This window comes from Eutrigla gurnardus, assembly GCF_963514095.1.
Source record: "Eutrigla gurnardus genome assembly, chromosome: 15".
In the NCBI taxonomy this organism is placed as follows: domain Eukaryota; kingdom Metazoa; phylum Chordata; class Actinopteri; order Perciformes; family Triglidae; genus Eutrigla; species Eutrigla gurnardus.
The window spans coordinates 15,507,800-15,528,844 of NC_139938.1; the positions used below are offsets into that span (position 1 = coordinate 15,507,800).

Below are 21,045 nucleotides of genomic sequence, written 5' to 3' on the forward strand. Positions count from 1 at the left end.
TTATTTTAAGACCTACATTCATCCCGAGAAACCACCGATAAAAGGTTGAAACTGAAACACTTTCAGCCGCTTCTCTTAACTACACGTCAGGTCATGTTGATGCTGTGGCTGAAGGACGGGCTTGGACTGTCCTGAAATAATAACGTCTCACCTTTCTCTTTAGATGTTAACACAGATTGAATATCATTAAACACCGGAGTCAGATCATTATTCATTTTCAACCACATGGAACATAGAGAGCGCATGCAGTAAACCGAATCCTTAAAAGTCCCAATCCAGGATCAAATGTCGGGTCTATATACATGGAGAGTATTGGATGAGTGTGGTTTACTGATGGAAAATAATCTCATTGCAACTTTCAGATAGGTGAAAAATGAAAAGTCCGTTTTGCTCCAGTATTTACAACCGTTTTCATCTTCAGATCACGTTTGTGTTCAGCTGTCTTCACCTTAAATAAAAAATACGTCTTTCATTTAATGTGTCTGTCAAATATAAAGCTGTTTTTTTGTCTTTTTTTTTGTAAAACAGCTCTGCCTCAAGAATGACAATTCTGGATTGGGTCTTTAATAAGGCTGAGGGGCTGAGTAGCAGGTAGGATGGGCTGACATGTTTAGCTGCTGCTCATTATCACCACAGAGGGAGCAAATTAGTTTTCTCACCAAATCAGTCAGTTTGAGCATAAAAGAAAAAAGAAATCCAAGCCCTTTGATGCAACACAGAGTTAAAGGAAAGTGACACGGGATCTTTAATTTTATGTCACGTGTTCATTAGTCCTGAAAATAACTTGTTTTATGTGAGATCAGAGTTTGGATAAAATCAACCTTCAAAAGTCGTCTCTGACTATCAACTAAAGCACGCTACGCTAACGGCAATTAAACATTACTAGCAGCTCTGCTGTTTTGTTTCTGGCTGCCTCGCAATGTTTTCATTGGAATCTCACGAGATATTTTAACGTTTCGAAACGCCAGAGTTTCCTACAATGGTGTATTTGGGTCATTGTACAAAAAAACCATCAATAATGATTACGGAGCCGGAGGAGGGGGGGACAATATTGGTGTAAATGTGCCACTTTGAGAATGTATATATATATATGTATATATATATATATATATATATATATATATATATATATATATATATATATATATATATATATATATATATATATATATATATATTGTATATAATATTCAATATATCAGAGTTAAGTTTTATTTTGCAAATTTATGACTTTTCTTGGAATTTATCTCTGTAAATATAATTTTTTCTACAATGGCCCTAATATACCATCAAACTTTCCCTTTTCTGCTCGGAGGCCTTTCCACATCAGGAGCGTTTTAAAAAAATGTGTTGTATTTGTTTGAATTTTTCCCAACGTGAACATTACGAAAAAGTGCATTTTTGCACCGCATAGAAAGGCATTGACCAATCATGTTGCGCGGAATGGGATGCGCCTTTATTTATTCAATCCTTCCGTTCACAGACATATAATATTTGTTTTCATATTGTTTCTTCGTCATGCCCTTGGTGTGCAAAGTTCACTGGAACAGGTGTGAAAAAAAAGGGACCAGATACATAAAGTGTGCCTTAAAAACAGCATGACAAGATGGTAGGGCCATAATTTAAAATGACGGAGCAAAAATGTATTCAGTGATCTTCATTTCGGGGTGAATGACATTTTTCCAGGAGGGTTTACAGGATCTTGTGTTCAGTGAGAATGTTTCCAGCCAGTACCTTATGAGTTGTATTTATTTTCCTGAAGGCGAGAGGGCAGTTGAACTTGAAAAGGAGGACGATATCATCAAAAGATTAGATCTGTTCCAATCCCCCACGTTCAACATTCAAATGGGATACCATTTTGTTAAAAAGCTGCAGTTCTGTTGAGACGTTGCCAGGGGAACGAGAACCAGAACACCCAGAAAAAGCAACATGTTGGACGCTCATGGCTGCATACGGTATATACACATATACTAGAGAGGAATGTCTGCATGTATGTGTGGAGGGCCGGCATGGCATGCTTGTAATGCATGATAACATATCTTACTTTAGTAATGTGTATGAATGATTATATAATTACAATACAAACATTTACAAAATCTTGAAAAAAAAAAGTTGTTGATTGTGCCTCAAGATCTCCCTTCCATGCAGAGAACGTCAGAGATCCTCACAACACACAAGCTCTTTTCTAATTTTGACCTCATGCTGGAGATCGGCCGTAGCGTTTTTTTACATCTGACTACGCCGCCTCTAGCCATCAGTGAGAAAAACAGGGTGTCTGCGCCGATATATAAGAAGTGACCTGTGACTGATTTATTTTTTTAATAAGGCATTAGATTTGTTCAGGACCAAAGAGGACTAGGAGTAGGGCACTGCTTTTTGACTATCTATGAAATGTAGAAAAAACCTAAGGAATGAACATGAGTACAAATCATGAGTGTGCTGCACCAAGAACAACAATGATGAACGTTTTGCCATTAAAAGAATGCTTTTCCGACTTTGGCAAAAACAAAAATGATTTTTTTTTCAGCTTTCACGAGTCTTTGACAGTTTTTTTTCTTTTGTTCATCAAAGGCATCTTTGTTTGGAGTAGGTATAGTACTGCGGAGTCCCACTGAGCCAGCAAAAACACAGTCAGTACCAAGCCTCTTCTTCAGTCCTGTTCATGTCAGGCTTTCTCAAAAAAAAAAAAAAAAAAAAAAAATCAAATCCTGGAAATAAAGTGAGCTGGAGCGGCTCTCACATCCGGCCGTGGCTCAGCTTCCCAGTGAAACATGTTTTCCCATTAGCCAAGATTTACAGATTCCTCCAGTGATTGAGATCCTCTGGTCAAGTTTTGGCTTCCTTGCATTCTCTCTTCTGTGTGAGCGTGTATGAGATTACAGCACTGTGCAAACTAAATGGAACGCACCCTAACCAAAACAACAGTTGGCCTTTTAGTCCGTGAAAAAAAAAGATCTTTCACTGAGGTGAAAAAGAGAAAAATAGAAAGGAACGTTTCTTTAGAAAGCCGAGAGCCGCGCTTCACGCCGCACCTCAAATCTCAGGCTATTTCTTTTATTCTGCGCATGTAATCGTGCAGTTCCTCTGGGTCTTGGAAGCCCATATCCTGGCAGACCCACTGAATGTCCTCTTCGTCCGCTATGGGGATGGAGTTGTAGGGCAGCTCCTCCGTGGGGAGGGTGGTGAAAGTGGTAAACTTGACTCTCTTGCGCTTGGAGGTGGGTGAGCTGGCCTCCTCGCCGTTCTCCTTGGTCGAGCCCCCGGAGCTGCCGTCGCCCCGCCCGTGCACCTGACTCTGAACGCTGGTCTGGGAACTGCCGCTGCTGTGGTGGTCCCCATGGCAGCAAGTCTGCACGCCCTCTATAGGGTTGCTGGGACTCTCCACCTGCTGCGGCGACAGATCACACTGGGCCCTCAGTGGCTGACCGTTTCCCAGGAACACCCAGTGGTGGGAGTGGTCCATGTTGGCCTGGCCCTCGGGCGGGATCCGCTTGTGGCGGTATTTAAGCACGAAGACGATGCAGTTGATGAGAAAGACTAAGATGGCCAGACAGAACACCCCCAGAAGAGCATACATGCCGATCTCCAGGTCAGTCATGTTGCGAGGCGAATGCACAAAGTCGTCCTCCTCCTCTTCGTCGCTCTCGGTTGGCTGCTCCTCGTTGCTAATTGTGGGGAAATTGGTGTAATCAATGGGAACACTGGCAGGCTGCTCGTTAGATGTCTCATAAATCCTTCCGCCGATGTTCGGATCGATGACCGGACGCCTGGTGATCGGCACCAGCTCTATCTCGCCCTCGGTGGCCGCCTCTTCCTCAGAATCTTCCTCGGGGCCGAAGCGGACCTTGACATAAACCGCGGCGGATGCGATGACGCTTTTGCGTTTGGTCTTCTGGCAGGCCTCGCAGATGGTCATCTCTAAACGCACCAGCTCGCCAGACCCCTCCCCTTCCGCCACCACCACAGGCCAGCGTTGCTGAGGCTCCTGGGATACCGACACTACCCTTTCATCCAGCGTGGAGGCATTGAGGTTGTAGTCTTTGGGGTCAAAATAAGTCAGAGTGGCAGCTGTGTTGTCGCTGAAAAGCATCCAGACGGACAAACTGGCCTCCTGTCAATGAAAAAAGAGAAAGACATAGTTTAGATTGGGTGTTTTTTTGTGTTTACATCAATTGGAATTGAAGGTATTTGAATATTTGTTGGTAACACATGATCGTCTATCGGCAGCTTTTAATATCTGATCACAACTTTGTGTTGATGTAAACAGACCTGTCAGATGGCTAGTGGGTCTTCAGTTCTCTCCAATTGAATGATGACTCTATAATGCTAATGCTAATACAGCTAATCCATCATGAACCAAGACTCTAGATGTGTAGTCTGCCTTTATAGGCCTTTTTTTCTGATACATCCAAGGGGAAGGCTCATTTTAGGTAATATCCCACTCTTTCCTGTGTTTGGTATTTTACACCATTACGTTTACATATTTTGCTATTTTGGATCATTGTCATCTTTCTCCTCCTTGGCATCCTGCCAATTTAAATATAATGGCGTCCAATTTTGGGCTGAATTCCAAAAATAAAGGCAGCATGGCCTCGGTCACTTCGAAGAACATGACTGCTGCTTTTCTCCAAACAGGTGCTGCTGGCCTTCACCCTTAAAAATAAAATAACCACAAGGATTTTTTGACATCTAGTGGTGTGGTTGGAGATTGCAACCAACAGATATGAAGGGCTCATTCCAACCGAATGAAAATGCAACACCTCCTAGTTTCAGGTGAATATACACCAATGTAGACCAAGTCATGAATTACTTGTTATATTCAATTTTCTGCTAATAGATCCTCCAGCAACAACTTCTGATGTACTTGCCATAGTACCTCATGAGAATAAGAAGTTATTAAAAATCAGAATTCTCTGCAGAGACTCCATGCTGACAGTATGGCTTCATGGTAGTCACAACAGAAGCTGTGTTTACTTCAGGTTGTCAACATATTTAAAATGTCGCGATGAATATCCTTAAAAAAAAGGCAAAGCAACAATAAATTGTTTTTGTCCTTTCTGAACAACTATTGCAAAGTGGGTTGATTTCATCAGAAATGATGATGATTTTGCCGAGCTGAAATTACTTCCTTCGAAAGTAACAGAAAATCCAATTAATGTGTGCGCCCACAAAAAACTGATGGAGCACATTATGCCCTGCTAAGGCAAATAAGTTCAGCATGTCTGCAAACTTGTCCTTAGACTTCAAGGGCTCATAATGGAGTCTAACTTATCAAGATAATAGAGACATTTCTGGGAGGAAACTGATAAATAAAACTGGCGAAAAGGAAGGAAAGGTTATAATAACACAATTCCTCCCCCGACAGCAGAACATATAGTTGCTTTATCATCAAGTAAACAACATTCCGTGTTAATAACAAAGTAAAAAAAAAGAAGAAGAAGCTGTGAGTGTGCTTCGTGTTTATATCCATCCTAAGAATATTCCAATGGTTCAGATCCCACTCTTTGGTGACCGTGATTTGAATATCTGTTCCTGTCTTTGAAGTCGTGGACTGGCTCCAACACATTAAATCTCCAGAGCGTCTGTGAACATCCGCAGTACACGGTGCGAGCCTCGACACGCACTCGAGACCGCCTTCCTCTGATGAGCACACCAGTAAACCGCTTCCAAACACGGAGGCAGGAACGGCGGCGTTGTCCTGAAGGCTACAGCACAGCTCCGCTCTGCAGCACAGACTGATAAGGCGGCGGTGTGTGCTTCCAATGACGAGCTCCTGGCCAGACTCTTTGTGTTTGTTGTGTGTGATGTTCTATTTTCTACCACTCTTCACTGTCTCTACTCCCCCCATGGGAGCTCTTCAAATGAATTCTTGCATGGCGGTTACTTGATGACACTCATCTACAGCAGAATAAACGGCGACGTCGGCGCCGTGTAATCGAGGCCGCTTCTGATGGCCCTCTTTTGTTCACAGCTCTCCTAACAATACGCAACCAAACATGATGGTTGAGCTGAGAAAAGAAAACGCTGCCGTTTTGTTGCCCGATCAGACAGAAATTATGCTAAGTGTAAGTATAACAGTGAATTTTTTTTTTTTTTAATTAGTTCAGCTCACAATTCATCTCAACGGCCTCTAACCAACAAGGAGGCTCTCAGGAAGAGACAAGACAAGAAAAGATACAAGCTACTGTTAAATGTCGCACAAGTACGATGAACAAAATGAGTTTATATTGAATAGTTTGCCATTTCAGACGCAGTAACGGATGTTTGCTGCCTGTTTTTTTAATGCTGCTAGGCAACCAACAAATGAGCGCCGTCCTCAGATTAACACAAACCACTTGTGAGTGCTCGCTAATAGTTTCTGTAATTTTTTTCAATTTGTTATCACTAATTTAAACTGGACGAACTATGAGGAAGTGATCAGGTAGTCTGCTCAGGCAACACAACGTGTTGACCCGCTGTTTGAAGCACATCCAGCCCCCTTCTCAGGACCGAAATCCCTCCGGTCCGGTTTGGGAGAAGACCAATATGTTGTGACGACATCCCGCCGAGCCAAACCTCTATCATCTCAGCGTGACAGAATGAAGGCAGCCTTTGATATGGATGATTTAAATAATAAATCTGTTTTCATGAGTTGACTCTGCTGTGAAAGAGCTGATGTTTGGGGTGGGAGGAAGGCGAAGGATGGAAGGTCGATTGGCACGTTTATTTCGCAGGAAAACTACTTATGCACTTGACATGATCTCGTTTATTCTGCAAAAAAACAGAAGAAAAAAAAACAACGACCGGGGCATCGAAGCCCTGATGAGACCCAGATGAATGTCTCCATAGTATTTCATGCTTTCTGAATCATCTGCACACAATTTCTACAATCAACATAATCTGTGCATCAGCATATGGATATGTGTATTCAGAGGACCTATATCTGATTTCTCTGATTAGCACTTAATGATGTGATGACCATGGGTCATATGTGTTTATGGTACGTGTTTGTGTAGTTAATCCTCCCTGCCAAAGTCTGAAGCAACAGAAATGGTCCATGTTGAACTGAAGCCTTCTGAAAAGACTTCGTCAAGTGTAATAGAGCATCATGCAAAGAGACCTTGATTGTCCACCTTCCTCCTCGTCCGTAGTTTATAGCGTTTCAGTCATTTCTGTAGTAATAGAGGACATTTAGAAAGTTTTCCCGTGAAACAGAATCAAATGGCTTGAAATAGCCCCGGTACTCCTCTGAGAGCTTCGCCGGCGAAGGAATTGGCTGCCTTTTATGGCCCGGCCTTGGAGAGCACTTAGGACAATACATTACAATAATTAAATTTCAAGGTGGCCAAGAAGCGGAAAGCAGGAAAAATTGGAATTTAATGCTTGCTTCTCTCTCACTGATGCTTGATGTGGTTGTCGTTGCATTTTTAGCAACTCGCAGGCCAATGAAAGGGCAAAGCAGGAAAAAGGACTCACACACACACACACACACACACACACACACACACACGCACACTTCTCCCTAGGTGAAACAAGGCCGCCAATTAATTCTTTGCAGATACTTGCAGAGATCCTGTGATGTGAGGAGACAGTGGCAAACACCCAGACATCTCCTTGCTTCTCGAGCCCGAGCATTAAAATCACTTTTGGGAAAATGCGTTCGGAGGGATAAGAAGTATTTTTTTTTTTGCCAGGCTCGGCTAATATGAAGGTTGTAATAAAACAGCACCAATGATGCTTATTAGTTCACTGCAGCTGCCTTCATCCGGTGTCCTTGCTAACAATGCCGGCTGCCTGGAGCTTAAAAGATTTAGCTGGGAAATAATTGTATTACTTAGAAGCGAAACTAGCGGCTGCATGTTGATATAGAGCCACCGAGGGGATTTGCAAATAAACTAAACTTGTGCCACTCTAGAGACAGAAATAAGGAAACACGCTGCGTCGTGAGTGGAAGTATACGATAAGCATACGGATGCTACAAGCACACGCTACCACATTTGGTATAATTAAATGTATTTAAAGGTTGATGGTTTTCCTTTAAATGGCCCTGCTGTGACTTTAAAAGATAACTAGAACACGCTTCAGCTTATTGCTAATTAATTACACTATATGTATTTTTTTTTTTTAAGCGTGGGAATTGGAAAAGAACGACACACACACGAAAGCTTTTTGTAACTGAAGAGGATATTGTATGATTTAAATTAATTCCCCTCAAGACTCAATCATAGACCTTTTAGAAGCAGCTATTGGGAGACATTACGGCTGAATAAGGTAAACATTCTCTCTAATATATATCACCTTCTCAGTTGATTACTGACATTAAGACATTATATTTGAAAGTTGACACATATTTTTGTAAATGCTCAGGGACACCAGGCACTCAGCTAGGAGGAACCGGGGATCGAACCGGCGATCTTGCGATTGCCAGCCAAACGCTTTACCGTTTACACTGTTACACTTTATCTGAAATGTTCTGTTTAAATATGCAAATGAGGCAGTATCTAATGGTAACGTTGAGAGAAATCTACAGATGCAAACAAACACAGTAGTAAAATAAACATGTCTGTGTCTCTGCACCATGCTGGTGATGAAGTTACCTGTTTGGGAGCGGTGAGCGTCTGGACGCCGGTCGCCTTGGCAACCATGGTGTGGCTGTTCCCGGGGCTGGGCTGCAGCGACAGCGTCAGGCCCGAGATGCCGTGGACGCGCATCTCCGTGATGGAAACCTTGTCGTCTGTGACGGAGAAAGCGGACTCGCCCAACACAGCATCCACCGCCAGCGGAGACTCCACCTGCAGGGGGGGGGGGGGGGGGGGGGGGGATGCTTGTTTATTGGTTTTCTCCACATGACAGAGGGACATCATTCGAGTCCAGCATAGACAGCAGCTTTATTGTTTCTCTGAAGCTCATAAAGCCCATGACAAGCCAATTTTGGATTTAAGTGCTCTGAGCTGCTGTTTGTTCCAGTGTGTGTTGGATCCATATGTCAACGCCTCTCTGTCAATCTAGTGAAAACAAACCAAAAATATATATAACAGAAACCCTCTCGAGATGGAATCCATCAGCATCCAGACATCAAGGAGCAATCTGGAGTGGCCACCGCTTGCTTTGAAAAGTGACGGTTGGCAGAAACACTCGTGCCCATCTAAGTGTCACCGCATGAAGCGATTTAAAGCGGGGCCTCGGCTCCTCAGTGTAATCCCTGTCTTTCTACTTTGACCACTTTTAAGAGATCACCATTTCACTTTGCAATTACAACCAGAGGTCACGAGGGACATTCGGCCAAGCCGTGGCCTCCGAGTCAGATGGGAAAATCATTTCCGGTGTTTTGCCAAACTGCCGACGCTCTCAAATGAATCACGCAAATCTTCAGCTAAGTTCGGATAAATTCCCCCCGATCCTTGTCAAATAAAACCTTCAAACAAGTTCTGCTTCCCAGCCATAATATTTAGAAATCTTAATGAATTTGATGTGATGTTCACGTTTTTAAAACCTGGACTCAAACAGGCAGAAAGGATAAAAATAAAACTCTGAAAATGAAAAACCTCAATAAAACTACCATTAAACGTACACAGTTTTCATTTTTCAACTCCACTAGAGGGTCCGAGGTCCACCCACCACATTCTCCACCCCCCACCGTCATATGAACTGAGCTCTATAGAGTTGGAGCAGCTTTATTGGGGCATGATCGAGGGCTCTATATATTGCAGGAAATGGCACTGTCAGGGGTTAATTAGCCTCAATGAAAGATTTCCAGCCAAACCTTCACTTGTCTGCAACTAATCTTGCAACCCCACTTTCAAAGACAACTCCACGCCCGTGGCTGCGGGGTTGCCATGCGGTCTAAGTTTCTGAATTAAAAGGAGTTCAAATGAAATGAATTAAAGAGGCACGTTGAAAGCAGAGCTAAAATCAATAAAAAAGCTCTACTTTCCCAAAGATGTTTTAAAACCGAGTGAAAAATGGCAGCAATCTTGTTACAACATGATGGCTCACGCTAATGAGATGGCTGGACGGCTGTTGTCAACCTTTGTGTTGCACGGCTACAAGAACGGTGTAATGTTCCCCGCTAATGTCCTCTTAGCCTACAGAGGTTAATGGTGGGAAACAATTAAGTAGTGGCGTCTGCTGTGTGAAAGCCTCTGAGTGTGTCTCCTCCACAACACCTCCAGTCTCTGTCCTTGACATCTTTGCTTAATGTATCTGTGTAACTGTGTGGCTCATATAAAACAACAAGCAACCAAGTGATTCTCAACGCGACACGGCATCTCAAAGCTTCTTTGCTATTTGCACATCTTTAAATTAGGTAATATGCAGACATTTGGTGCAAAATGTAATCCTGCACCAATAAAACAAAGCAAAACCACGTCATTCTCTACGCACTCTTAACTTCGAAGCAAATAGTGTCTCGGTGTTCCTGTGCCGTTCGCTCGTATTTAAATGAGGTAATATGTGGACATTTGCTGCAAAAGTTGATCCTTTCTATGCAAATGAGTCTCGTTAAAGAAACAGCCCAATTCACAAAGATCAGTGCTGATGGCCGCGTGCAGTTACAGCACAAACCTTTGTCATGAAAATAGGCTCCCCTCCATGTCATATTGCCAATATACGAGGGAAGAAAATAAGGTTTTATAAAAGAAAAAATGAATTATTTCTTAAAATTACTTCTCCCTCCGCAAAAAAAGGGCAAATTACACTGATGATACAACTTTAATGGACACTCTGCGTGTCATGATAACACATTGGCCTGTTTTGTGTGTTTTTGTGTGTATATAAAATAAAACAAGATATACAAGATAATATCACATCAAAGTGTTATAAATGTACTGTTGGAAATGTTATACAAATTAAATCTTCCACAAAAATAGGAAAATAACTTTTATGCCGGAGCAAAATTCTGCAAAAGTCAGGTTCCAGTTTTCTATGCATATTGTTTGGATGTGATGGATTAATGTGCCAGAAAGGAGAGTTATGGTTCACTGGGCGACACACACACACATGCAACCACACACATACAAGTGTGCATACAGAGCCCCAAGGCATGCTAGTAAAAGGATGCATAAATAAACTTTTAAAGTTTCATGAGGACAACTCCGCTGCATGATGGATCACTCTCACAGCACTACGGGAGTCGTCTCTGCTACAATCTTGCATTAGCTTGATTGTGGAACTTTCTCATTTCGAGGGATGGATTCAGTTTGAAAGGGTAGTTAATAAAAGTGAAGCGACCAGAGGTCATTTTATGAGCAGTGACAGAGATGCGAAAGATGCATCCTGAGCCAAAATGTGTCGGTTTCTGCTAGAAAAAACACGTCGAAACATAAATCCCACTGAGGTCAGAGCGAGCGCGACTCCAGCCAGCGAAAAAGTGTTTTGCTTACAATTGATTTTCTGCTATTTCACATTCCGTTCCACTGCGGCTGATATTTTCCCAGGCCAATTTAACTAAAGCTGCCTAAACAGAAATCTAATACTATTGAAATCAATATTGGCAACTTTGTTCAAATGTCAAAAACACGATTCAAAAAAGCACTCCGATTTTTCACCTTGATTATCGGGATAAAACAATGTCATCACAGAAACTAATCTTCTGGGTTATGATCCGCGATGGAAACGTATTATATTGTTCCTGAGCTGTCATGTGTTCAATTTCAGGGATTTTAAAGAAGAGTCACTTTGTCACAGTGCAGTTCAGCTGCTGCAGGGCTGGAACTTCCCCCTCAAATCAGTCACAGAAAACTGTTTGAACTTTTATAAAACAGACTCTATTATAGAAACGCAAAATAAGAAAAACAATAATGTGTTTTCCCACAATTTGGGGACGTGTATCCAGTGTATATTTATAGATATTATGGCTCATAGCAGAAAAAAAGAGGCTTGAATGTGGAGGAAAGAAACTGGAAGCAAACAGTAGAGGAGCTCAGAATGATTAATTCCTTCTCATGTGTCAGTTCAAAGGGTGCACTTTTACTTGTTGCTCCTCCTAGATCGCTCAACGTTTCTTTACATTCAACTGCTGTTACTGCAGCCGCCAAGAATCACAGAAAAGTTGTGATTATTTCTAAAGTCAGACTGACTGGTTCAATACCTGCATACCACTGCGATGACAACTTCTATGGAGGAGTGAAATCATCTCCAGGAAAAAAATCCACCTGCTAGACAACATGCAACGCTACGTAGAGGAGCTTCAGAGATTGTTAGTATTGTTAAGTGAGAAAAACAAAAGACTAAGAAATGGCAAATAATATAAATGCATCAATATAACACTAGCCTCTGACAGAAGATCAAATATGCTACTGGAGTACATTCCATCGCAATGGCATCCACAGCGATGGATGGTATGTGCAGATAGTAAACCAAGGAGGCCTATTTTATTGTAAAATTGATTATTTATTCATAAGAAACGAGACATTGTTTGTTGCACTCAAAAATAAGTCACGATACGGAGGCTAGATATTCTAGAAATGCCGTTTCAGCTTGACTATAAAGGAGTAGTGTGGAGAATTTGAATTTAGAATTGTTGTTTTCATATCAACATAGAGTTGTCTTCACCATGACCATGTTTCTACAGCAGCCCAGACTGGACAAACCCAACACTGAATCTGGAGAGGATCCTGTCAAGGTTTTTATGTCACCTGAAGGCCTCCGACACGCTTGGAAAGGGAGGGGCTTTTTTGGTATTCAGTTGGTTGCCTCCCCACTAGATGCCACTAAACATTTCTGTACATGTATCAGCCTTCTACTGCATAATTCCTAACTCCGCACACACAAGAACATTTATCACAATGTCTGGAATGTCCAAGTTTTGGTTTGCAAATAACTCTTTTAGCATTTGAAGCTGAAAACAGTTCATTTGGAGGATATAACTGACAAAACTGAGTCTGTGTGAGTTGAAACTGACAGATTTAGAGTCAATCCTTAAGATTTCACTCCTGGTTATTCAAATTAATTCACAAGTCTTTTTGTGATTCGTAAATTTTCAGAATTGTTTGTGTGTGTTCAAATACCTCAAATATAAATATTGCTTACATCAGTGGGTCAATCATCAGTGTGTTGCCTCCTCAGGCAGCAGCTTAACATTTATTAAAATGAACATTTAAAGCTGTAAAATAATTGGCACAAATATGAGTTGCAGATGCTTTGGTTCAGGGCAGGAAAAGGTCCGTCTGCATCAAGAGTACTACGTCTCAATATAATGCCGGAACTCGCAGAAAGAAACGGCTTCAAACAAGCTTTTGTCACTTTAAAAATGAAAAACCCAAGAGGAAAGATTGTCTCCCCCCGACTGCTAGCAATTTGTGATGTTTTGTGATGTATTCACAAAATTCATTAAACTGTAATCTTGTTTTTTCATTTTCCCTCAGATTGCCTCATTTTATTTTCCTAAAGTGACTGATTTCCACGTCAGCGTGCTGGACATGATTTGTCAGGGCGATAACCAACCCTGGATGTTATAAGATGTCTGCTTAGTATTTAATATATATTTACACAATAAAGTGGAACAAAAGCCCTTGATCTTCATTCTAAAAGAAAAACAAAACATATTGCAGGTAAATTGGTTAAATGCAACTAATAGATTTCACCACAAAACTTCCCCTAGTCTGTTACTTATAAATAATAAGATTATTGTTTGATTTCAAAGATTTATGAAACCGTATGTTTACATATGCAAATTAGGCATTCTCTTATAAAATATGTGTTAATTTTCCACACATTTCCAGAAGAGAAATCTGAACAATGGATAAAGTCAGGTTTAAAATTCTTGTTTTATTGACATATTAGAATTAAAGGTTTTCAAGAAGGAATTCTGAATATCACTTTGAATGACATATGAACAAATCCCTCTGTAAAAACCTGCAGAATATAAGTAGGAACGACACTGGCACGTTTGGTGAATGAGATTGTTACTGAAGTGGAGATTTCTGCATGAAAAACACATTTTTGTTGTCCTGATTAATTTAATTCACTGCATTTATTAAGTGTTTTGTTATATTCCCCAAACTACTACTAGCATCATGTACGCACACCAAAGGACAGGAGTTGCTAGCGCAGAAACATGATCCCTCACTGGCTTCCCACCCAAGAACACTGCCAATTGTGTCCCTTCTTCCACCCATGCTTCTCATTTTGCTGCTTTACGGTTTTGTGTTACAATCATCAAGCTATTTACAACTATATGAATCTCGCAGCAGGATTAATTTAAAATCCTAATTGGGACGAGGACAAAGCCGGTGAAAGAAAACAAAAACATTGTTAAATTGTTTTATTCTGAAGATAATTAACATAACAATGGGCGACACCTCCTGAAGTAAACAGCGATTTTAACCACACACAAAAAAAAGAATGTCACAATATGAGACGAATATTGATTCACAGCTCCACCAAGTAATGAATGATGAATGTGTTCCATGTCTGCCAGCGCGGAGAGGTCAGCTGTAGTCGCTCCTTCCAGCTCAGAGCTCCCCGTTGGTTTGTCATCGCTGCTGCAGGCGGAGCAGGTGAAGTGAGGCAGGAAAGTAGTTACACCATACATGCTCTTCACATGGGAGCTCGTCTATCAGTCACCGCTGTGTGTGGCCGCCTGTTGCTGCAACACACTCGCACCAAACTTTGGCAAAAAGTCACCAAGAAGCAACATCTTCTGATTCCTGTACACCGTCACGAATGTTCCATTGTATTTCTTTCAAACTAAAGTATTTCAACCGTTTTTATTTTTCTGTGAAAAAATGTGCGCTCGATTTAGGCAGCTAGTCGTACGTTATATTTAGTCAAGAAACAAATGGATTTAGGCAACAAAGCGTATGTTAGATTGAAGCACTAGATGTACTTTAGATTTAGGCAACAAAACGTACGTAAATTTAGGCAACTAGTCGTACATTATATTAAGTCAAGACAGATTTAGGCAACTAAACATTCTTTAGATTAAGGCAACAAAAGGAATGTTACATTTTGGCAACAAAGCAAATGTTAGATTTAAACAACAAAACGGCTCTTGTGGTTTGAAGTTCTCATCCACCGACTAACCATATAGTCTTATTAAAATATATTTTTTAATTAAAATAACTACTCATGCTGGACGTTGCACAGTCATGTGGATGAGTTTAATTTGTGTCTCAACCACAAAATAAAAAGATTACAATCGACCTTCCACTGTCATTATTTTCATGCTGAGCAACATGAAGAAAATGGACCATCTGTGTCCCTGGACATGAAACCAATAGATCACATTTTGTGACCATTTCATACTCTGCCATTAGACTGGGTCGGCTGGTGGCCTTCACAGAAACTATTCAGTGGCACTATTTCACAGCTTTGACGATTCGAGCACCACAAGCAGAGCAGCATTTAGTCCCGTCATATCGGAGAGAATGTAGACATCTATGGTCGGTATCACCAACTCCGGACAACTCACAGCAACACAATCTAGTGTGATGATCTCTGTGTGATTTGTTGTTTGACTTGTGCAGCACTTTGGTCAACTTTGTTGTTTTAAATGTGCTCTATAAGGTGGATTAGATTGGAAATAGCTCTACAGGGGAGAGGATTCTGAGGTGAATTGTCCCTTTAATGCAAACGGATGACTTGACACTGACCTGCAGAGTTTCTTCATGAAAAACAGGGATGAGCACTCACTCATGCTGGTGCATATTACTTGCATCACACCGCATTATCTCCTCCCGACTAGCATACTCCACGCTTCTATTCTCAAACTTTGCATCCAGTAAACCGAACTATCGCTGTGCAGCGCAACAGAATGTCGGCGGAGGATTTATTCATGCAAGCTGCAGATTTCACGGAGGCCTTGCACAGTTTTTCCTCCGGCGGAAACGCACCTGAGGAAAAACCAAGCCAGGCAACGAAGCATCCTCACAGACCAGACAGGAAATGACACAGAGCTCTAAACGAACCTTAAGAAGAGATCACAAACACCTTTTTGTGTTGCCCCATTCCTCTATGTTCTAATCTGCAGAGTGCAATTTCAATCTTCAATTAAACTCATGCTTTATTACAAAAAAGAAACTTGGCTGGATGAAAGCTGAAGTTGCATTGTTTGATGTAATTAAAAAATGAATGTATGCAAGTACATCTAAATTACAAAGTTGAGCAGCAGCATGTCATTCCCACTAATTGGGAGACGGTTGGAAATCTTATCAAACAGTATGAGACATTATACAGCATGATCCAAGCAGCATGTTAAAAGCAATTTTGGGGAATTCAAACGGTTTCTTTTTTTTTTTTTTATTGCTGCCACTTGGGAGAGCCAAAATGCGAAGGCGTAGAGCGTTATCTTTGTTTTTCTAGAAATATACACACTACTTCATTTGATATTCTCTTGGTGTGTAAATAAGAAAAATCGAAAAAAACAAAAATTCACTACAAGTCGGTTTTTACAGCCAAATTAGTTTCTTGTGTATTGTGTAAACACAGATATTTGTTGACATTTTGGAAGTACAAATTAAGGCATACAGTACATTGAGAGCTGTATATATCATTTATTTAATGGGAGACACTACAAGCGGACAGGGTAAACATTTTAACTAATAGATATCACAATGAAACTTCCCCAGTTGATTAATGACAAAGACAATTATTGTTTTCGGAAAGTTTTCAGAAATGTTAAAATATGCAAATGATGAAGTATCTTATTAAATATGTGCGTAAATTACCAGAATATCAATCTGAACACTGGGTGAAGCCAGGCTCAAAATTCTTGTTTCATGTTGTTGACACATTAGACTCAAAGGTTTTTACACAGGGAATGTTGAATACATCTTTATATAACTCCATGAATCAGAAAATGGTATCAACAGACATAAAAAAAAATGTGTTAAAATAAGATAATCCTTTCTTAGTCCAAAATCTCAAAATCCATCAGTGAATGAAATAATGTTTATGCCTAAATATACTATATTGAATTATATATTTTGAAACGCTTCACCTCACCCTGCTGGTTGTTGTAATGCTCGTTTGGTTTGGCAGGATGGCATGAGCATGTAACAGGCAGCATCAGTTAACATCAATATGAGAACAGCCAACAAAATACAATTTACTATTCAATAGACGAGCTGTAGCGAAAGCGAAGTGTGATGCATTATTTTTTGTTGATGAGCTTAATTCAGTGTTCTTAATTCAGATCAGTTAAGTCTAGTTATACCTGGCCGCAACAAGCCCTCGCCTTCATTTTGAAGAAATCATGTCCATTTTTCATTAAACCTTCAATCGGTGTAATTAACTTGGACGAGCGCCGACACGCATCCTGCCTCCTCGTGCTTGTTTGCACAAAAACACAAAGTGCTCCCCTTTCAAGGAGTTACTGATGAAATGCAAACGAAATACCTCTCGAAACGCAGTGCAAAATGGAAAAACACACGACCCCCGCTTTCAACTTTTACCGTCCCGTAAACTCTCAGGCAATTACACAGCTTCACCATATCGTGGAGTAAGTGGGTGCAACAGCTGCAACATAAACCTCTGCACTCCCTCCGCGAGGCAACGGTTCCCCCAACGGTTCCCTCCAATAAAACCATGACTTTCTTGGGGGACATATTCAACTTTATTAGGCAGATCAAAGCACGGAGAGATATAAAAAATGACGAGCGACAAATGTCCCGGGTTAGAAGGCATCGCTATTGTTTATGTGACATCTCGGGATTGAGCCGGTGATGTGGGAGTTTGTTTTTCATCATTTCAATGCATCTTTTTATCTTCTCACCTTTAGAGTTTGGGAGATTATATAAGTCTATTTTCTAAGAAGATGTGATCACGTTTGTGTGAGCTTGGTATCTGCTTTATTCTTTTCTATTCACTCAACAAACTTTCACCTTGTGTGAGGTTGCTTTTGTTTGTTTTTTTAATCCGAGTGACACAGAGACTGTATATTAGAAGTGGACGTTGTAGCATGCATGCCGTTTGTCAAACTACTGTTTTGAAGCCTGGAATTTAGTGTTTTGGCTGTCACCATCATTTTTGCATTTGCTATCTTGGTTTTAAGTTGTTGCCATGCCAGTTTTTCGCAAACAGAGGCGATGCGAGCGGGAGGAGCTAGGAGCAATATAACATTGAATAAGGCCACCAAAATGTTATCGACCTGTAAATCACAATGTAGCCCTGCCCCTAAAGCATACCCTGCTTAATGGTCTATTTGACTCTAATCTAACTCTATTGAAGACCATAAACTCAAGTTTACAATGTCAACTGAGATGATCAAGAAAGAAGTAGGGTCATTTTCTCATAGACTTCTATAAAATCAGAGGAGTCGCCCCCTGATGGCCAGCAGAGAGAATGCAAGTTCAAGGCGCTTCAGCATTGACTTTACAGAACCGGAGGTTGCCGCCGGGGAGTGACACCATTTCTGCACACAATCCATCTAAATCACCAACGCAGTTGGCAGAATTAAACATCGAATCACCTCCAATCTATTCCTGCTTTACTGTGCGTCTTTGGACAAGCGGTTAGTGTTTGCAGATATTAATTAAATAATCTCTGATCAGAGGACGAACTGTGAATTCTAAGTCTGTCTTTTTTTTTCAAATTGAGAAGCAGCTATTGTTCAGTAATCCTCTGGATTAAACCCCCAACTCCCTCCAGCTTTGGTGAATTCCTAGAAAGTATTCATTCTCCAGGAAATAAAAGGACATAAACACACCCTTTACAGGAGATATTCTATTGTTATAGTTTCATATTTAAACCTCAGATATTTTTTCTTTTCCCTCTTCAATTTAACCAACCTGTTAAATCTAACACAGCAACACTTAATTCATACAATAATCCTCAACCGTCCGTCCTGAGAGAGACGGAGACTCAGAATATTGAACAATAGCTGCTCCTTCTCAGTATTCACATTCATGAGCTGGTGGACAATTTGACTCCAAAGATTCAAAAACTCATTCAAATCCTATGAAAGACTGGTAATTTCAATAGGAGGACCATTGTTGGGAGTTATACTGTTCAATTTCAGGAAAATCTGCATAGTAATTTCACAAAAAAAGGCTCTGCTTACTGGAGATCTTTTACTGTAACTTCGTAATTTGGGTTTGCAGGCCCTTATTCACTCGTCGCACAGAGATAAACTTTCTGTTGCCTTCTTTTTAAGTTGCTATTCACTCCTTCACATCTTCATCTACAGTATGTGTTCAATAAAGACAGAAATCTTTTATTTCCCTTATCATTTAAATTGTGTATAATTATGCAAATAACAATTATAGATGACTATAAGGATACTATTTAGAGCGGTTTATACTCACTTTGAGATTGCCCCAATTAGTTTGGGGCAATCATGAAAAAAACGATCTGGAGTATTATACACCTTATTTATCGGTCGATACGGCTGATGGACAACCGGCAATCTGTATGTAGGTCAAAAAATGGTGATCGGGGGAAGCTATGTTGAGGCGTCTTTTCTGATTCAGAACTGTGAGTTTTGCGATCGGCTGCTCCCGTACCGGTGAATAAACATTTACATTTAGGTCATTTACATTTACAAGCAATAAATCACAATAAATCACTAAATCAATAAATTGTATTAGTCATGTTAGCAGCTATGGCTCTCTGGATGCAGGTCGCTCCACCACTTCAGTCCAACACACTAAACCAATAAGGCGAACACGGTAAATATCTGTGTGGCGCCATGTTAGCATGCCAACATTAGTATTTAGCTTAAAGACTTAGGCTTATCGATTAGTCGATAAAGTTGTTTGAGGCATGAAATAATTTCTGAACACCATATCTGTTTATTTATTTACATTGCCACGAGTCAGTTTGGCAGGTTACGTCTGCTGGTAAATTGATGTATAATTATTCACAACCTTCAACAGATTACAAATGATCCATTGCACATTTAAAATGATGGATCGGCGATTTATATCTTTCCTCCCTGTTTCACCATCATTGGTCGCATCCATCAGACAACCATTCTTCCTCCCGACAGCCTGAAACTGTGATCTTTCACGGCGATCAAAACGCTCACCAACCGTTACGTCTCTCTGTCCCCCATAAATGACCGGCGAAGCATCGGTAAATCACTGGCCAGCAGTCATAACCAAGCCGATTTCCCTTTTTAAAGGACTTCTGAACCGGCCTCGACACCGACGCATTTATATGCACTTTTTACACCAGGGAGCTCTTCAGAAGCAGCACACACTTACAGGACCACGAGTCAGGCAGAGAAAAGGTGAAACATAAAGATACTGAACTGAGCTTCAAGGTCAAATCTGCAACATCTCCAACTTTAGTGTTTTGTTCATGGTTTAGACCCGGGGCATTCGATTATAATGAGAAGAGATCCGGTCAGAGAAGTGTTTGTTTAGGTTTATATTGTTACTCTATTGATCTTTCTTATTCTTCTCATGTTCGATCAATCTCTGGCACAAGAATTTCCTCTGGGATTAATACGTTTTATCTCATCATATCAGAATGCTCAGATTTGAAAGGCTGCGCAGCATCACATGAGATAATTTATGATTACTTGTTTTTATGCTTTTTCCATGCAGGATGACAGAAGTAAACACTTAAAGTGGTGTTTTTTGTGTGATATTGAGAATCAACTCAGAATTGCTATGGTCTGCTCGAAAAACCCTCCAATGCATGCAATAGGTGTGAGTTTCCTGAGCCGCTAAAGTGCCATAAAGGTTAGAAAAGATAAAAGATAGAAACGCTCTGTCAGAATGTGATTTATTGCTTCTAGGTTCTGTACCAGATAGAACTGGACCCAGACATTGGTTTAGGCCAATGATAATTATAATATTGTGCTCTTTTATCTGGCCTCGCCTTGTTTCAAATTCAGCAATATATTTTTTGCGGAGTACAATGTTATGACCAAAATGATAACCAAAACCATGAATTTAAAACACAACTTAATAAACTTGCATTATAATCTTTGAAAGCTTCATTGTTACCACAATGACTTCACAGACAAACTTGCAGAGAGACTTCTTTTGCCCCCAAAAGCTGCTTTAAACTCAGAAAGTAATGAGCTCTCACTTTTAAATCTTCCTTCCTCGTCTCTTTAAGTCAGCCTTCACTTTTGGTGCGGTAGCTGCCGTGGGCACGTTCGAGAACACCGTGCCG

The 21,045-nt window shown here is 40.7% G+C and overlaps 1 protein-coding gene across 2 annotated transcripts in view; it reads right to left on the reverse strand.

The window, feature by feature from the left end:
- Positions 1-1,166: 1,166 nt before the first annotated feature.
- Positions 1,167-21,045, reverse strand: part of tmem132e (transmembrane protein 132E) — a 306,329-nt gene continuing 286,450 nt past the window's right edge. For both annotated transcript variants that reach the window (XM_084029247.1, XM_084029246.1), the window contains exons 8-9: positions 8,577-8,771; positions 1,167-4,111 (exon numbers count right to left, since the gene is read on the reverse strand). In XM_084029247.1, coding sequence (XP_083885373.1) covers positions 3,041-4,111; positions 8,577-8,771 — 1,266 coding nt within the window. In that variant the 3' untranslated portion in view covers positions 1,167-3,040. The remainder of the gene's footprint in view (positions 4,112-8,576; positions 8,772-21,045) is intronic.